We start from the raw sequence: 15,921 nt of genomic DNA, 5'->3' as shown, positions 1-15,921 counted from the left end.
TAATGATAACAGTACAGAAAAGCTATTCATGTCTATGAAGCTGAGATGCTGTTATTGTCACCATGTTATCGTCCATCTCTTCTGAGCAAATTGAAACTGCTTATAACAAGGCTGAAACCGCATGTTCAAATAGGATACCCTGATGAGTTTAGGGTAATGAAACATGCTATAGTTTTGTGAGTCAGATGTCTTTGTTTCCATTTGCAATATATGCTCCTATTCCAATATACCTATTGGAACTACAGTATACCCTATTGTTTTACCACTGTAGCTTAGCTAATGAGAAAATTAGATGTTCCATCTCATCATGTATCCCTCCTACACACTTAGTCACTTACTTACTTAATTCACTGAAGCCTGGACTGGAGGCTTGGTATTACAATATGAGCAGAGGTATTATACATACTGGTTCTACCTATTAGCTCTACCAGAGTGACTATGTGTAGAGGTACTGCTTGTACAGTATGTCTGCAAATGAACACATCTTTCAATATCAGGAGAATATGTAGCATTTTCCCATGTAATGTCAAAACATATCCTTAAAAGACATCTGATTACAATTGGATTGATAACAAGACCTGATGACTTCACATTTACCTGTAATTGTATATGAGACTTAGAGAGAGATGGAGCACTTCTCCAAACAGAACAAGACTTGTTTGTGTTCAATTTTCAAGGATGCTCAGAATGTGTTTCTCATCCATGGCCAAAATTGCTTTGATGAACAATGACTGATTGTCTTGCCCTTCAGCAAGGCTCCTTATCAGTCCTCAGTAGTATACACAGACTTATTATCTATTTAGCCACCTCTGCCATCCATCTCAATAACTAGTCAACAACCGAAGTCAAAGTTGTGCTTCATATAGTACCAGTATCCATGGAACGTACTGCTACAGAGTGATCTATGGAAAACATAATATGCCTCTACAATAGGGAAAGTATTAGTACAGATCAGGTGATGTACAAATGATAAGTACTGTATGTGTTCTATTCTATTCCATTTTGTGCATTGTCATTATGTCTCTCATGTACAGTATAGTAGACAGATATATTATATTTTGTGTGTTCTAAATATGTGGCTGGTTAATATGTAGCTACTAAATATGTGGCTATATCAATCAGAACCATTGTTAGCTCTGTAAATTGTTTTCAACAGACAGCTAATCGTCATTCAGCAGTTAATGAGGGCAGGACAGCTCAGACAAAAGCTACCCTGTGGAGTTCAACACTCTGAAGTTAATCCATACTATGCTAGCTAATATGCTAAGTTCATTTGGTCCTTACTCTTCATCCATTGATGTGTGAAGGAAGAACCCCAAGGCTTAGAGGACTGGAATCCATCAGGAATTTCTCCATGAATAGCCAGGTCTATCCTGCGTTTGATCGTCTTTGGTGGTGAACTGTAGTTTCACCCCTGTACCGCCTTCAGATAGAGAAGGCTGTACAATATATGGAGTCTTCAATCTTCTACTCTCACAAATGGGATCGTTGGGATGCCCATAACCTTATGCCTAACTTTAATCCTAACTCTAGCCATAACCCCAACCCCAACCCTAACCCTAACCCTAACCTAACCCTTACCTTAACCCTAACCCAAACTCCTACCCTTATCCTAACCTTTACCATATCCATATCTCTACCTTGGCTCTAACCTTAACCTCTTAAACTCCATGCCCTATTTGACTAATTTCCACCTAAAAACCAGACCCAAACTAAACTGCTTATAACATTAGAAATATGATGATCAGATGCAAAAGCAGGATGCCATTTGATAGGTAACACCTTGAAGTTTTGTGTGGATATGCTCAGATCATAGTTCAGAATAACATACTACACATGAGAAGGAGATAAAGTAAACAATAATCAAATTAATAATCAAATTAAAACATTTAATTACCAGAATTTAGTTAGAGGATGTTTCATTGACGTGACTGACACGCACACACACACACACACACACACACACACACACACACACACACACACACACACACACACACACACACACACACACACACACACTAACACACACATAAACAAGTACTCTTGAGTCATAATGTAAATTAACATGGATCCCTATAAAGATTCCCATAAAATCCTCATAGGGCAGTTTTCTGAAATAAACTATTATATTGATCCAATGATATCATATTCAAACCAGCCAACATACAGTACCAACAGTATTGTACTTATCTAAAAAGACCTAGGTGTTTCTTGCATCAAAAGAAGTTGATAAATGTTTCATCATTGACGTCTGAGAGAATACCATGGGCTCCTTTCTCATATCCCCTTGGTATCACATAATAGTCTGTTAATTAAATATTTTATCACCCACACACCCAGAAAAACCCTGATTACAAGATAACATACATGTTACATACAATGTTGGTTTTCCAATGTTGGTAATCCCTTTATCATTTCCCCCTTGGGGGAATTGTGTCTGTAGTTCCATGAACTGGATTGTAAAAAAAAAACATTGCACTAGAGGAATCATGTAAAATAACATGTTGATTTTCTATTCCTCAGCCATTCGAACATCCATTTGTGAGGTTGCCAATCTTCTCTACCCAGGCCTGTGTTTGGATAGAATCTTTCAATGAATGAAACACCATAGTTGATACCGTGCATAGAAAAACTAGATTGGAACTGGAACTGAAAATCAACATTTAGGTCCAAATGAGTTTTCAGAATCGCATCCATAGTGTGAGCCATTACTAGCTCTTTGATTTGTCATTATGAGACTTGTTAGCATTGGAGTGAAACTAATTTAATGGAATTGACTTTTCAAATAGGCCGAATGGCTACAGCGGCCATTGGTTTTGAGGCAGATGGATCAATAAAAACATAATCAACTCCAACAGTGGCAGCTTTGTATTTTGAGATAAAGCCTTATAGAAAATGGTCAGACATACCAAAGGCAGTTTTAATTAGAACAAGGAGGAATTGGGATTTTGTAGTTTTTTAAGATAAGCAATGTTTTTTAGTCAATTCACTTGATTTGATAAATCTGAAATCCCAAAACCTAAACAAGTATGTCATGTGTTTCTCTACCTTTATAATGTCTTGGGTGAACGTGATCATCATGGGGGTTCTACTGTATGATTGACGTGCTTGAGTGAACACACTATACACCATCTATCTATTACAATTGAAAGCCAGGGAAAAAAACTGTTTATTGAACAAAGACGGAGAAAAAGAAGCGGATAATATGACAAAACATGAGTTACATTTGTTAAGTGGTAGTTTGAGTGTAAAGCTACTTGTTTGTGAACTGCTGGTTTTGGTAGACTTACCTCCCAACCACTCATAATCACAGGTTCACACCAGCTGTCTAAATGTGGATGCGCTGATGACTCTTAGGGGTGCACAGAGCATGAGCCAGCCATTCTGAACCTCCCCTCAGCCCTATAACTTCCTGGACAAATCTAAATCTGTGTGTTCACCACAGTCAAAAGAGAGGGATTATTCCTGTTTTAAGGGGGGAAACCCTCCGCTCACTCGCACTAGATGGTTGGTTGCTATGGATTTCTCTCAAAAGCTCTCAGAATAATGATGATGTCAGAGCTCAGAGATGTTGATGTGCAAGAGAGGGGGAGGGGAGGGGAGGGAAGGGAGGGGGAAGGGGGAGGATAGGGGAGGGGGATGCTGTAGCCTGTTGCTCATGATCATCAAATAACCTGCTAGTACTCTACAAGCCTAGTGCCTGTACACAGATGAAGCAGAGTTGGTGTGTGTGAAGCAGCAGTAGCAGTCTTGACTCATGGTTCTCTTCTCTTGTATTTTTTCTGATCATTCCAGACTTAGGCTTTTTCTACAAACTAAATATTCAGCTGTTGAAGAACTGATTTACAATCACAGTGAGTATTTCAACTTTATTTTTCAACTGCCATTCAGCTCATCACAGAATATATACATTCAACATAGATAGCTTTAATGGCAAATGGATGCAGTATTGGCTTTAACAGAACCTCAACTAGTGTGTTATTAAATGTGTTGTTGATGCTGCACCATCGTTTGAGCATAATATATGTCCATTCACATTTCTGTGCAAAAACAGGATACCTTTGAAGTGTTGTATATAAAGTACCCAATTACCATCACTGTAACAATGATTATTTCAATAGTCTCTAAAAATGTACAGTAATACTGACAATATAGATTTTTGTTTCATATTGTTTTTTTGTTTCGCTTTTTTTATGCAGCAACAGATAGTTGAAAAATGTATGAGCCTCACATTCACTCACATTTGTTATCAAGTTTTCACAATGTAGTTTTAACATGCACTGAGATATTTAGTACATGTACAGTAAATATTTCAATCTAACATTTTATCCCAGCATCGTTAATGAAGTCATAGTAGTAATATTACTTTACAGTAGTAAAGTATTGCTCAATATTGTGTATTGTATCACTCTGATTGTATCATTCATTCATTTCTGTCTTATCATCCTATCTACAACACGTCTTTGACAGATGACTATAATTTGCATACTGGAGATCACTCCATGGTAACAGGGTTGCAGATACAGTATGCTATATTATTAGGAGCTACATGAATCACATTTATAAATATCCAGCTACAGACCAGAATTAGTAGCAAATAATATAGCTATAGCATTCCATTTCAAAGGGTAATACAATACAAATATGCACAATACTTCCAGCATGTTGTGATCATAGAGATGGAGCATGGTTCTATATGGTTGTGATAGTGTGACCGGTGGTCTGACCGCACTCTGAATGTTGAGTCTAGAGTCTTATCTATTGCTCTGGTTTGGTCTAAAAGACCTTGGATTACATTAGGCATCACTATCTATAGGTATCTGTATACATATTCTGATTCTATGCTGTAAACTAAAACTACACTGACTTTGTTTCAATATTTGGTTGTGAATGATGAGAAACATGAAGGAGACAAAACATCCACTTGATTGGATCTCCAAAAGTTACTTGAAACTCTGCTTATGTGATTAAATGTTACTAGATTATTAACTTTGCTGCAATTGTTGCATTACGGGACATGTTAGTGGGGTCATCAATCAATTGTGAGACTACCAATACCACGGTTTTCTTATTATCCTGAATACAGATTTCTGCTTTAAAACCCCTAATTTAAGTGATCTATGATGTACAGTATCATAGATCAATTTCTTGGCCCACACGGGGTAATTCAGATTTTAATGAGATGAACCAATGACTTTGCTGTACTTACATCTATAGTAGTGGGGCTCCCCCATTCAGGGACAGAGTAATTATAATCTATTATTCCCAGGTGTCTTTAGGTGTAGAGGACCTGAGCTAGATGTCCTGACATGTCATAAATTCAGGATCATAGAGTCGTCATCTAACCAGCGCCAATTACATTCTAAAGTCAATAGCATTCTAAAGTTGCCGTCTAACCAGAGCCAATTACATTCTCACAGCACTGCAGGAACAGACACAACCCTGTCTGGTCAGGGCCAAGTGTACACATAAAAATGGTTATGCGTGTAATTTGAGAGCTCAAGTACCTTTTCCCATTTCCATATTCATAGTTTGAGTTGAGGACCTCAAAATGTAGGCGGGTTCCACCATATCCATTTCAATAACAAAGACCTCTCCCATCGAGAATGATTGGATTTCTTTTTTATCATTTGGGAATACACAGACAGATGATTCTACATATATTTAATCAATGTTTTATATATATAAAGTATATATTTAATGTAATTACTGGGCTCCACCAACTGGGAATACTGGTCTCTACCGTCTATGTTTCCATGATGACATGTTGCAACAAATACCCCCTGGTCACTTTAAGTGGACTACATGAAACACTTTGAGTGCCCACCCATCTTTACAATTCTATTCTATTTGCTCCCTCAACCAACAAAGACTTTCCCTTAAGTGGTAATTGCCTGGTCCTTTTAATCCATCCCATCAACCAAAGTAGTTCTCCTTCTCTGCTCAGGTAGCTGACACAAGCTTATAATGGTGTCTGGACTGGATGTTTTTCTGATTTTCATTCTAACTCCATCCCTCCATCTCTCTTTGATCTGTTCTTCCCCATCCCCCTCTTTCTACCACTCCATCCCGCTGGGGACTTTAGTGGGTTCTGCTGTGGCTGAAATCCTTTCAAATACCCTATCCGGGGGAGTGACAGACAGACAGCCCCTCAGGAAGATGAGAGAGAGGCTGTTTGTCTATACACATCCCTTCTGTGACACTTTTAAACAGGTTTCCGTCTAAAAGCGATTGTTTACCCATCCCAAAGTGATGAGGTCATTGGGATCATTGTTGTGTGTGTGCACAGGAATGGACAGCGTACCCATGAGTGGTGGTACAGTAATGCATATGGTCACAGAGGAAATCTTATATAATCATTATGTAATCAAAGTTCAGTTCTGCAAGAGTGCTCACTTATGGAGAGAGTGTGAGATCAGCTACTTAGGAAAATATACATATTACTCAAAATCACAACTGTTATATGTACAGTAAAGAATTCTTGCAGATGATGATGATGGAGTGTAATGTATTCATTGTATTCATGTAGTAATTGACACCACATATCTAAACAAGTGCTATCTGTAAGTCTGTTTTGTTTTCCAGGTTGTAACGATAACCTTCATAGCAGTGATACTATTCTATATTCCAAACCAGTGTCACATAAAAAATTAACGTCCAGGCGCATCCACAATGTACCATATTAAAGTCAAGATTTTTGTTGTTGTTGGCACAAACACACTCTGAAGGGAATGCAGAATCTAAAGGTTGGGTGAGGGTGACTGTTTGTGTGGTAGCCTAATTATTGTCAGTCACGGTGTGGTAGTGTTGAGGGGTTGAGTAGTGGCGAGGCATAATATGGAGCAGTGAGGCAGAGAGGGAGGGATTGGCAGGTCCTCTCTAAGCCTCTGTCTGGAGGATAGAGTCCTAAAGGCACCTGGAAGGACGGGGGGGGGGGGGGGCAGGAAACAGAGAAAAGGATGAAAGTATGGCAATTCCCATTGGTGCCTTGACATTTGTGGAAGTGGGATATTGAAAGGAACGCTGTGACTGTGCAAAGGACATTTCCATAGGTTAATGTATAAAGGTTCCCACCGCACAAACAATAAACCATAATTAATGCATAGGGACAATAATGTCGCCTACTATTTGGTTTTCATGAAAGCGTAACCCTGAAAAGGATGGTACAGGTGTTTTTCATTTACATTCATTATGAAGGGACTGTAAGTCATTATGGGGGTGTGTTATATCAGCAGCATAGCCCTGTGTGACTCTAAAGTGAAGCACATTACGATATGGTGTACCAAAGTGAGGAATAGCAAGGCAATTATTGGCCTGGAGATGTTTCTTGTTCCAATGTATTCAATATTTATTAAATCCACCCACTTACACCAGAAAAATTGCTTTTTTTCTACTTCTGCTATTCCCGCCAGAGTTTCTGTAAGCACAGGTCTCACAGCGTACTGTAAGGTTGCTCCAGGCATGGCTGGTGCCTGCATATCTCTACTTTTAGAAACATTTTTGAGAGAGAGGGAGTGAGAGGGTGATGAAAAAGGAAAAAAAGGAGAGTGAGAGAAGGAGAGAGAGAAGGGGGGGAGAAAGAGAGAGAGAGAGAGAGAGAGAGAGTGCGTGCGTGCGTGCGTGCGTGCGTGCGTGCGTGCATGTTTGTGTGTGTGCATGTGTATGTGTATGTGTATGTGTATGTGTATGTGTATGTGTATGTGTATGTGTGTGTGATAGAAGCAATTCTGATGGAAATAAGTCAATTTCATGAAACACTGCCCTCTTCTAGTCCGTTAGACAGAGGCAAGTTACTGAGGGAGTATGGGGGAAATGATTATGTGATTTCAATGGTCATTAGGGTTGATTGAAAGAGTCCAGTACAGGCTCCATTTGGCTGTGACATCTTACATTGTTTATAAATTGGGCCACACGTTCCTGGTGGGGGTCACATCACACATTGTAAGACCAGACAGAGGTCCCAGTTCCCATGAAGCCCAAACATACAACTTGATAAAACAAATGGTTATGTTAATATGCTTATAATTCATCATTACTCTGCCTAAAGATATTAAATGAATCAAAGTGACTCCAACCATCTGACAACTAAAAGATGTACAGTAATTAGATTTTCTCGTTCAACCTCAGTGTGAATATGTTGATATCTTGAAATATTTGATTGAGTAAGAGATGATCTTATGCATAATGAGACCCACTGTAACTCATTTGAAATAACTAGGAGAGTGTCGGTGATGGGGAGCTCAAAATCGAATTGATAAATCAATGAGCGACATGTTGACAAAGCTAAGCTTTTTGTAGAATGAATGCAGCCACATGTGTCCATATAGACTTGTCTGAAACCAAACCAACCGTGGAGAGGAATTATCTTTCTACAGATATTCTCCACAGACCTATGGAGAACTGATGCGAACAACCTTTGGCAGCCATCAAACACACTCAGAATTCCAAAATATCACCAATTACAGATCCTTTCTTTCTCTGCTTCAGAGGTGTTACATTATTATAATACCAAGTCCAATCTTTCAGTAATAGCCTTCCTCAGACTACTCAAAGTGAAGTCAGTTGCTCATTATAAATCTTTGTGGAAACCAAGCATAGTGGCGGTGGTGCTTTCTAAAGCAGTTTGAGTCAGATTATTGTGGCAAAGGCACTGTGGGAAATGTATGCGCATTGCAGACAGAATCAGAATCACAGCCTCAGTGACTCACAGCCAGACAATCTGGAGAACAGGCACTGTGGCAGAGCTGCGATCTCACCAACACAGAGAGAGAGAGAGAAGGCCAGATCTCAGCCGATCTGCTGGAGAAACATTTCCCTGGCTCCTGTGTATCATCTCTGCCTCGTAGATACAGTACACACGCATTCACCCCCCCAAGGAGGGTTTTAAAGCACATCAGAGCTCTGAGAAATACCAGTGGGCCTTTCAGGGATGCTCCAGTGACTGCAGATAGTAGATAGGCTAAAGGACCACCTGTTGATACTCTGGGTAGAAAATAAATGAAAAAACAAATAGTCCCTCAGGGATGGAGAGATTTTATCTTTCGTGTCTTTGGACTGGTGTGTCGATAAGTTCCTCAGGACGTGCCACAGAGGTTATCGATTTGTAGAGGATAGGAATTCCAGAAGGTCTCATAAAAGCAACATCGTATCAGTTGTATCCATCATACAGTAATAATAATGTGAATGTCATCCAAGCATGTCTTTGAATAATGAATAGGCCTTCTGTCAGAATAATTTATTTTCATGCCATTTGCAGTGGATTTTCCTATTCGATTTTCAGTGAAGCCACTGAGGTGATGTCGATCATCGTGACTCTAGTGTCTCCCCTTATCCCATAGACACATTGTTGCATCTTAAACTTTTCTCTGCAACGCGTTTTTAACAGTCCTCTGCTTTAAACACAGCTTGCACACAAATGAAACAAGGCATGGTAGTCAGAGTCTTGGGGTGGTACACGCTCTAATTTGACAGGCGGAAAACAGAGGGTCGACTGTAATCATTGGCTCAGAGGCTCTGACAGTGCAGGTGCCTAATAACTATTCAGTGACGCACTCGTGTCCCCGTTTTAGAACCCGAGGCCTCCTCCTCAGCAGTGATTGGTGGCTCGGCACAGGAGGGCTCTGACACACTAATTTATGACTAGCCTTAATCACTGTAATTGATTTAATTCGTTTGGACATGGGCCACAAGGTTCTCAGACCACTGAAGATGTAAACATTTTTCTTTGGTTGTGGGTTGCACACTGCAAATATGAGAGTGTTTTTCTTTAAATCCAGTTTTGGTTTCTCTGTGGTGGTATTTGGTTGCTATGGTGTTGCTGAGCAAAATCAATTGGGGAGTATGTTAGAGAAACTATGTATAGTATATACAATCTCTGTTGTGACATATAATATTGACTATGTACATTTAATACATTTCATAGTACTGGCAATACAATTCATCATTACAAAACATACCAACTGTATGGAAATGTCATGAATTTTTTTCACAGCCAGACCTTGTTCTGTGTGATTGCTTGGTAGTCAGGTCACACACATCAAGATCTACAGTAACTGAAACTGGTGTGTTTGAAATGTACGTTTGGATGATTGTAGGTGAGGGGAGGGAGGTTGTAGAAAGAAGAGGTGAATACATTGTAAAAGGTGTTCAGTAATGCACCGTTTCTACCTCAAGTACCACATGCTACATATATTTGAAAGGCTGTAGGTACTATGGTCTCTAAAAATAAAGGCTTATTCGTCTGAGTGTCAGGCTACTATTACACAATGGGTAGCAGATGTGTGTATGGACGGCTATGTTGATGTCCATTTAACTGGGTGGGTGATAATGCTCAAAGATGCGTAAATGCAATTTCATGCTATTTGGAGCGATAGTGTGCTGGCTTCTTGTTGTTGTCATTGTACAACTAGAGCGCTCCCGCGCAAGGTGGGAGTCCATTTGGTTTGAACCTGAGAGGATTCTTAGGAGTTGGACATTAGTAAGCCTGTGGACCTTGACTGAAGAATGACCAGAATCATATACGAGAATAAAATATTTATAGGATATATACAAATTATAATTACTATATAACAAGGTCCGCTTTGCTGCCTGAATAACAAGGTGCCCTGTGCACCCCCACCCCCCACCCCCCTTCTTGTAAAGACCACTGTCTTAGAGGCTAAGTGCCAAATGCAATTACCACAGGGTTTATGTATGCATGTTTATGTATGCATGTTTATGTATGCACATGTGCATCTTGCCAATTGCTCACCAATGTTCAAAACAAGTTTCTGAGTAATTTCTGTTTTTGTTCGTCATAGTCATGGTTCCTATGTGACTGTATCTAACAATGTATATAGTGACACTAATAACCATTATTTACTTTGACAAGGACAATGACATTATCCAAAATAACCCCCTAAACAATCAGACTCCAGGATAATTCTTACTCCCATCAATTGAGTGGAGATCACAGTGAAATCATGTGTTGCCTCAAATCCTGAGTTGGAATTATTGATTAGCCAAACCAAGGCATTTTGTATCCATTACATAAAGCTTTTAGTGCATTACAGGGAAAATAAGCCACACGTAGTCATTCAAGCATGTGAAATCGACCACTAAATCGGTTTACTTTGTTTAGGCTTTTGCTCTTCTGTGACGGTAATTTCCATTAGTGGCACAATGAGAAAAGACAGCTCTACAGTGCATCTGTCTTAAAAAAAATAATTCAAGTTTGAGTTGTTTCATGTCCCCCATTATGTATTATGACTGTGACAGGACCCTGAATACTTTGGTTCCGCGTAATATTTCATAATGTGCTCCCTCAAAAATGTCTACAATATAATGAAACATTTTTAATCCTATTCAATATTCGGTCTCTGAATGAGTCTCTCTTTTTCCAGTTACAGTGAATCTAAATTGACACGCTGTTAGGCACTTTGCATAATAATACTATACTGTATGTTGATGTTTGTATTTGTTCTCCCCTGTCCTGTTAAAGGTGTTGGTGTGCTGGACGGTGAGAGGTCCACCACAGGGATGTGAGCGCCGGTGGGGAAGGAGGAGCTGTAAAGATGACCTTGCTAGCGGGAGATGGCTCCGACTATGACTACAGCGCTCTGAGCTGTGCCTCTGACAACTCCCTTACACCCCCGCCCTTGCAGGAGCAAGAGGCCCTTAAGGGGGCCTTCTACAAGCGGGCGCAACTCCTTCCCGAGGGCGACACCCATGGAGAGACCTGCCTGTCTGGGGCCCGAAAGCTCCACGCCATCATCAACGTGGGCGGCATGCGCTACCAGCTGCCCTGGACCACCCTCGAAGACTTCCCCCTGTCACGACTGGGCCAGCTGCGCCTCTGCAGCAGCTTCGACGAGATCATGCGCGTCTGCGATGACTACGACGTGGCGCACAATGAGTTCTTCTTCGACCGCAGCCCGTGCGCCTTCCGCACCATCCTGACCTTCCTGCGGGCGGGGAAGCTGCGTTCGCTCAGGGAGATGTGCGCGCTCTCCTTCCGGGAGGAGCTACTTTATTGGGGCGTGCCGGAGGAGAGTCTGGAGTGGTGCTGCCGCCGCCGCCTCCTGCAGCGCGTGGAGGAGTGTGAGGAGATGGAGCGCGCCGATGAGGAGGACGAGGAGGATCTGCTGGACACGGACAGCGGGCGCAGGGATGCTGCCCTCGCTACGGAGTCACGGATGGATCAATGCATGAGCAAGCTGAGGGACATGGTGGAGAGGCCACACTCAGGCCTCCCAGGGAAGATCTTCGCCTGCCTGTCAGTGCTGTTTGTCACCATCACAGCTGTCAACCTGTCCATCAGCACCATGCCAGCCATGAGGGAGGAGGAGGAGCAGGTGAGAGGACACCATGAGGAGCTTTCAGTCGAGGTCCATAGGTCATTCAAAGGTTCAAAGGTTGCATCTGAATAGTTTTAAGTGGCTTTCTTTCCTTGGGCATGTCCGAAAGGTAATTGGTTAAATTTCGCCTCCCTTACCTGCTCCACTGAATTCTAGGACTAAAATTGGAAAGGACTTCCTGAATAGTGTGCATCTTGAATACGGAGAAAACACCTACTACTGTACATACAGTAGCTCGCAGTATGAACTTTCGTTTCAATTACATACTCATTATCACGGGAGATTTCAACCACTGCAGCATTTGACTTGGCCTCAGTAGCTAGATAAAAAAGAAGAAAAGAATTGATTGGCCACACACTGCTTTTCTCTGGTTTGTGGTTGCATTGTGTGTACAGTGAGAAAAACATAATTTGTCCATGACTAAATTTCCTGTCACCATTATGGAAAGTGTTTTCATATTTTTCGTTTTCATTTAGATCCCGGATGTTTAACTTTCAATAAGAGCATTCCAAGTAGCCAATAACAGGATGTCTTGGAGCCAGGCTTTTTACGTGGTCCATCAACTGATTTTGTTTAGACACAAATAGTCTTTTTTGTGAAGTGACACTGGTGGTTAGACATTAAGACATTAAGTGCTGTTCTGTTTTAGAGCAAGCTTATTGTATATTCTGTTTAGACATGATACACTCTGCTAGATCTACTTAAGTCATTTCCTAGTCTGAGGGAGTGCATCATAATACTGTGTGACTTCTTTTCCTGTAATGGAATCAATTTAAAGGGTTTATATCATGCAGTATGTGCTTTAAATTGGTAAACTAATTCCAGTGATCGAAACAACTCCATTTCCATTCTCTGAAAGAACAACATCCCAAAAAGTCACCAGTCTACAAAATAGGAAATGAATGCTCCAGTGATACAATAATGAGCATTTGTATAGCTCTTTTAGCAAATGGAACTTGCATCCTTCCTCTAGCAGAATAAGAACGCATACTCACATCACTCTGTTCCAAAGCGCCTTGGCAGATGCTAAGAGGTTGCCATCTTGGGGTTTAACATGAAATTATCGAGAACAAGCTGTTACTGGAAAATAATTGGGGTGTTGAAAAAAATGTGTTGAATGTGCCTGCAGTAGAGCAGGCCTTTCACTCACTACAGAATCAGATCATAGATTTTACATCACAGTGGCTCCCCCTAGTGACTGGCCAGATTATTGCAAAATAAAGCCAGACAACATGGGTCAAACCATGTGGAAGATCCCTGTATGTTTTGTAGTTGAAGCTTCAGGAAAGTATATGTTTACAATACCATTGATCCGTTTTCTCCATTGGTCCTGGTCCTGGCGGGCCACAGAGTGTAAAGTTAGTCCTATCTTACGGCTCTCCAGGACCAGATGTCAGAGGTGAAGACCACTGCTCTACCTGTGGGATGAATGTTGTACAAAATCCCAAAGAGTGAACATACTGTCAATAAGCCTGCTAACCAGTGTTTCTTGTGTTTTAGGGCAAGTGCTCTCAGATGTGCTACAACATCTTCATCGTGGAGACGGTGTGCGTGGCCTGGTTCTCCCTGGAGTTCACCCTGCGTTTCATCCAGGACCGCAGCAAGCTGGCCTTCCTCCGCCGGCCCCTCAACCTGATCGACGTGATGGCCATCTTGCCTTACTACATCACCCTGTTGGTGGACAGCGCCTCCACAGGGGAGAAGCGCCTGGGCTCCGGCAACAGCTACCTGGACAAGGTGGGTCTGGTGCTGCGGATCCTCCGGGCCCTGCGGATCCTCTATGTGATGCGCCTGGCGCGTCACTCCCTGGGCCTGCAGACTCTGGGCCTGACGGCGCGCCGCTGCACGCGCGAATTTGGCCTCCTCTTGCTCTTCCTGTGTGTGGCCATCGCCCTCTTCTCCCCGCTGCTGTACCTGATCGAGACAGAGGTGGCAGCCACGCAGGAGTTCAGCAGCATCCCGGCCACCTACTGGTGGGCGGTCATCACCATGACGACGGTGGGCTACGGTGACATGGTGCCGAGGAGCATCCCGGGCCAGGTGGTGGCTCTCAGCAGCATCTTGAGCGGGATCCTCCTCATGGCATTCCCCGTCACCTCCATCTTCCACACCTTCTCGCGCTCCTACGTGGAGCTGAAGCAGGAGCAGCAGAGGCTGCTGCAGAGACGGACTCACTTCCTGCTGCGCCACCGCATGGCCGGCCTGGGGAGCAACCTCTCCCTGGACAGTGACATGCTCTACCCCATGGGCTCGTCTGAACTTAGGGACCCCGACGACTGAGGAAGAGAGAGAGAGAGAGAGAAAGAGAGAGAGAGAGAGAGAGAGAGAGAGAGAGAGAGAGAGAGAAAGAGAGAGAGAGAGAGAGAGAGAGAAAGAGAGAGAGAGAGAGAGAGAGAGAGCGGGTAGACAATATTTAGCAACTGCTTCCATTTTTTGAGTTTATTCCTCTCTGGACAATCTCATCTCTGTCTAACATTTTGATTTAATATAACAAATTCCCAGAAACCAAGAGATCTGCACAATAGCATACACTAGATTATAATGAATCACATTAGGACAGATTTTTTCCAGAACAAAACATGATATTCCATTAAGCCATACAGTATATTACAGTAAATGTCATATGACAATGAATGAACAAAACAGAAGAACTGGCTATAGCACAAACAGATCTGTCCCCCAGGCTGGTGCAATGTTTCTGCAGTTACTGAAACACATCTGCTTTTTTGATTCAGAAAACTACCACTGTCTTTCAACCCTAATTGTGAGGTTTGTGTAACTCCATGAATTTAGTGATGTGAAGTGCTCTCAGAACACTCTGAAAGAACAAGGTGTTACAAGTCCCATACAAAGCTGCCAGTATGGACTAATAAACCATGTCAACATTCCACTCACTGTCTTGATGTAATCACCCACATGAGAAAAGAGTTCACATTTTTGTCACAAGTTATTTTCTCATTCTTAATATATTGATTGTGCTGTATGTATGTATGTATGTATGTGTGTGTGTGTGTGTGTGTGTGTGTGTGTGTGTGTGTGTGTGTGTGTGTGTGTGTGTGTGTGATAACCTGTTCATCAATGCTGGGGGTTATATGCATTTTTTTGTATAATGTATGTATTTGTGCATGTAGTTCTTATGAGTCCAGTCTTTCTCAAATGTATTAAGTTAATCTTACATGAATTAGCTTCTTGCTGTTGGTTAATCACTGTTTATAAGTTTATTTCCTCCTTAAAGACGATCTGAACTGAAAACCAACTGCCTCTTCATTGTGTTATTTCTATGGGCTTTTTTGAAACATCCAAACACAGCATTATTACCTTTTACTGGACAGAATATATTTACTGAATCCAAAGTGCATGTACAATCTTAAGCACACTTTAACGTCATGGAATAGGGACACAGCTCGGACCAAGATTCCATTTCATATTCGAGGGAAATTAGGTCATGAGTGAATCCACTGGGGAAAAAAACAACGGTTTTTTTACACGTTCACATTCATAACAGCAGATGGCAACAGTGTCACACAGAAGAATAGCAAAGAAGTGCAATGTTCAATATTCCATCAAGGAAAGAGTAGACTAC

The 15,921-nt window shown here is 41.6% G+C and overlaps 1 protein-coding gene across 1 annotated transcript; it reads left to right on the top strand.

Annotated features, from left to right (window-relative positions):
- Positions 1 to 11,555: 11,555 nt before the first annotated feature.
- On the top strand, positions 11,556 to 14,618 carry kcng1 (potassium voltage-gated channel, subfamily G, member 1; the record flags this gene model as incomplete). The annotated part of the gene is made up of 2 exons (XM_083675988.1): positions 11,556 to 12,335; positions 13,839 to 14,618. 2 exons carry the CDS (start codon positions 11,556 to 11,558, stop codon positions 14,616 to 14,618), a joined length of 1,560 nt encoding a protein of 519 aa, XP_083532114.1.
- Between the last annotated feature and the right edge of the window lie 1,303 nt (positions 14,619 to 15,921).

This window comes from Argentina silus (assembly GCF_951799395.1).
Source record: "Argentina silus genome assembly, chromosome: 8".
In the NCBI taxonomy this organism is placed as follows: Eukaryota; Metazoa; Chordata; class Actinopteri; order Argentiniformes; family Argentinidae; genus Argentina; species Argentina silus.
This window is presented reverse-complemented; position numbering and strand designations above follow the sequence as displayed.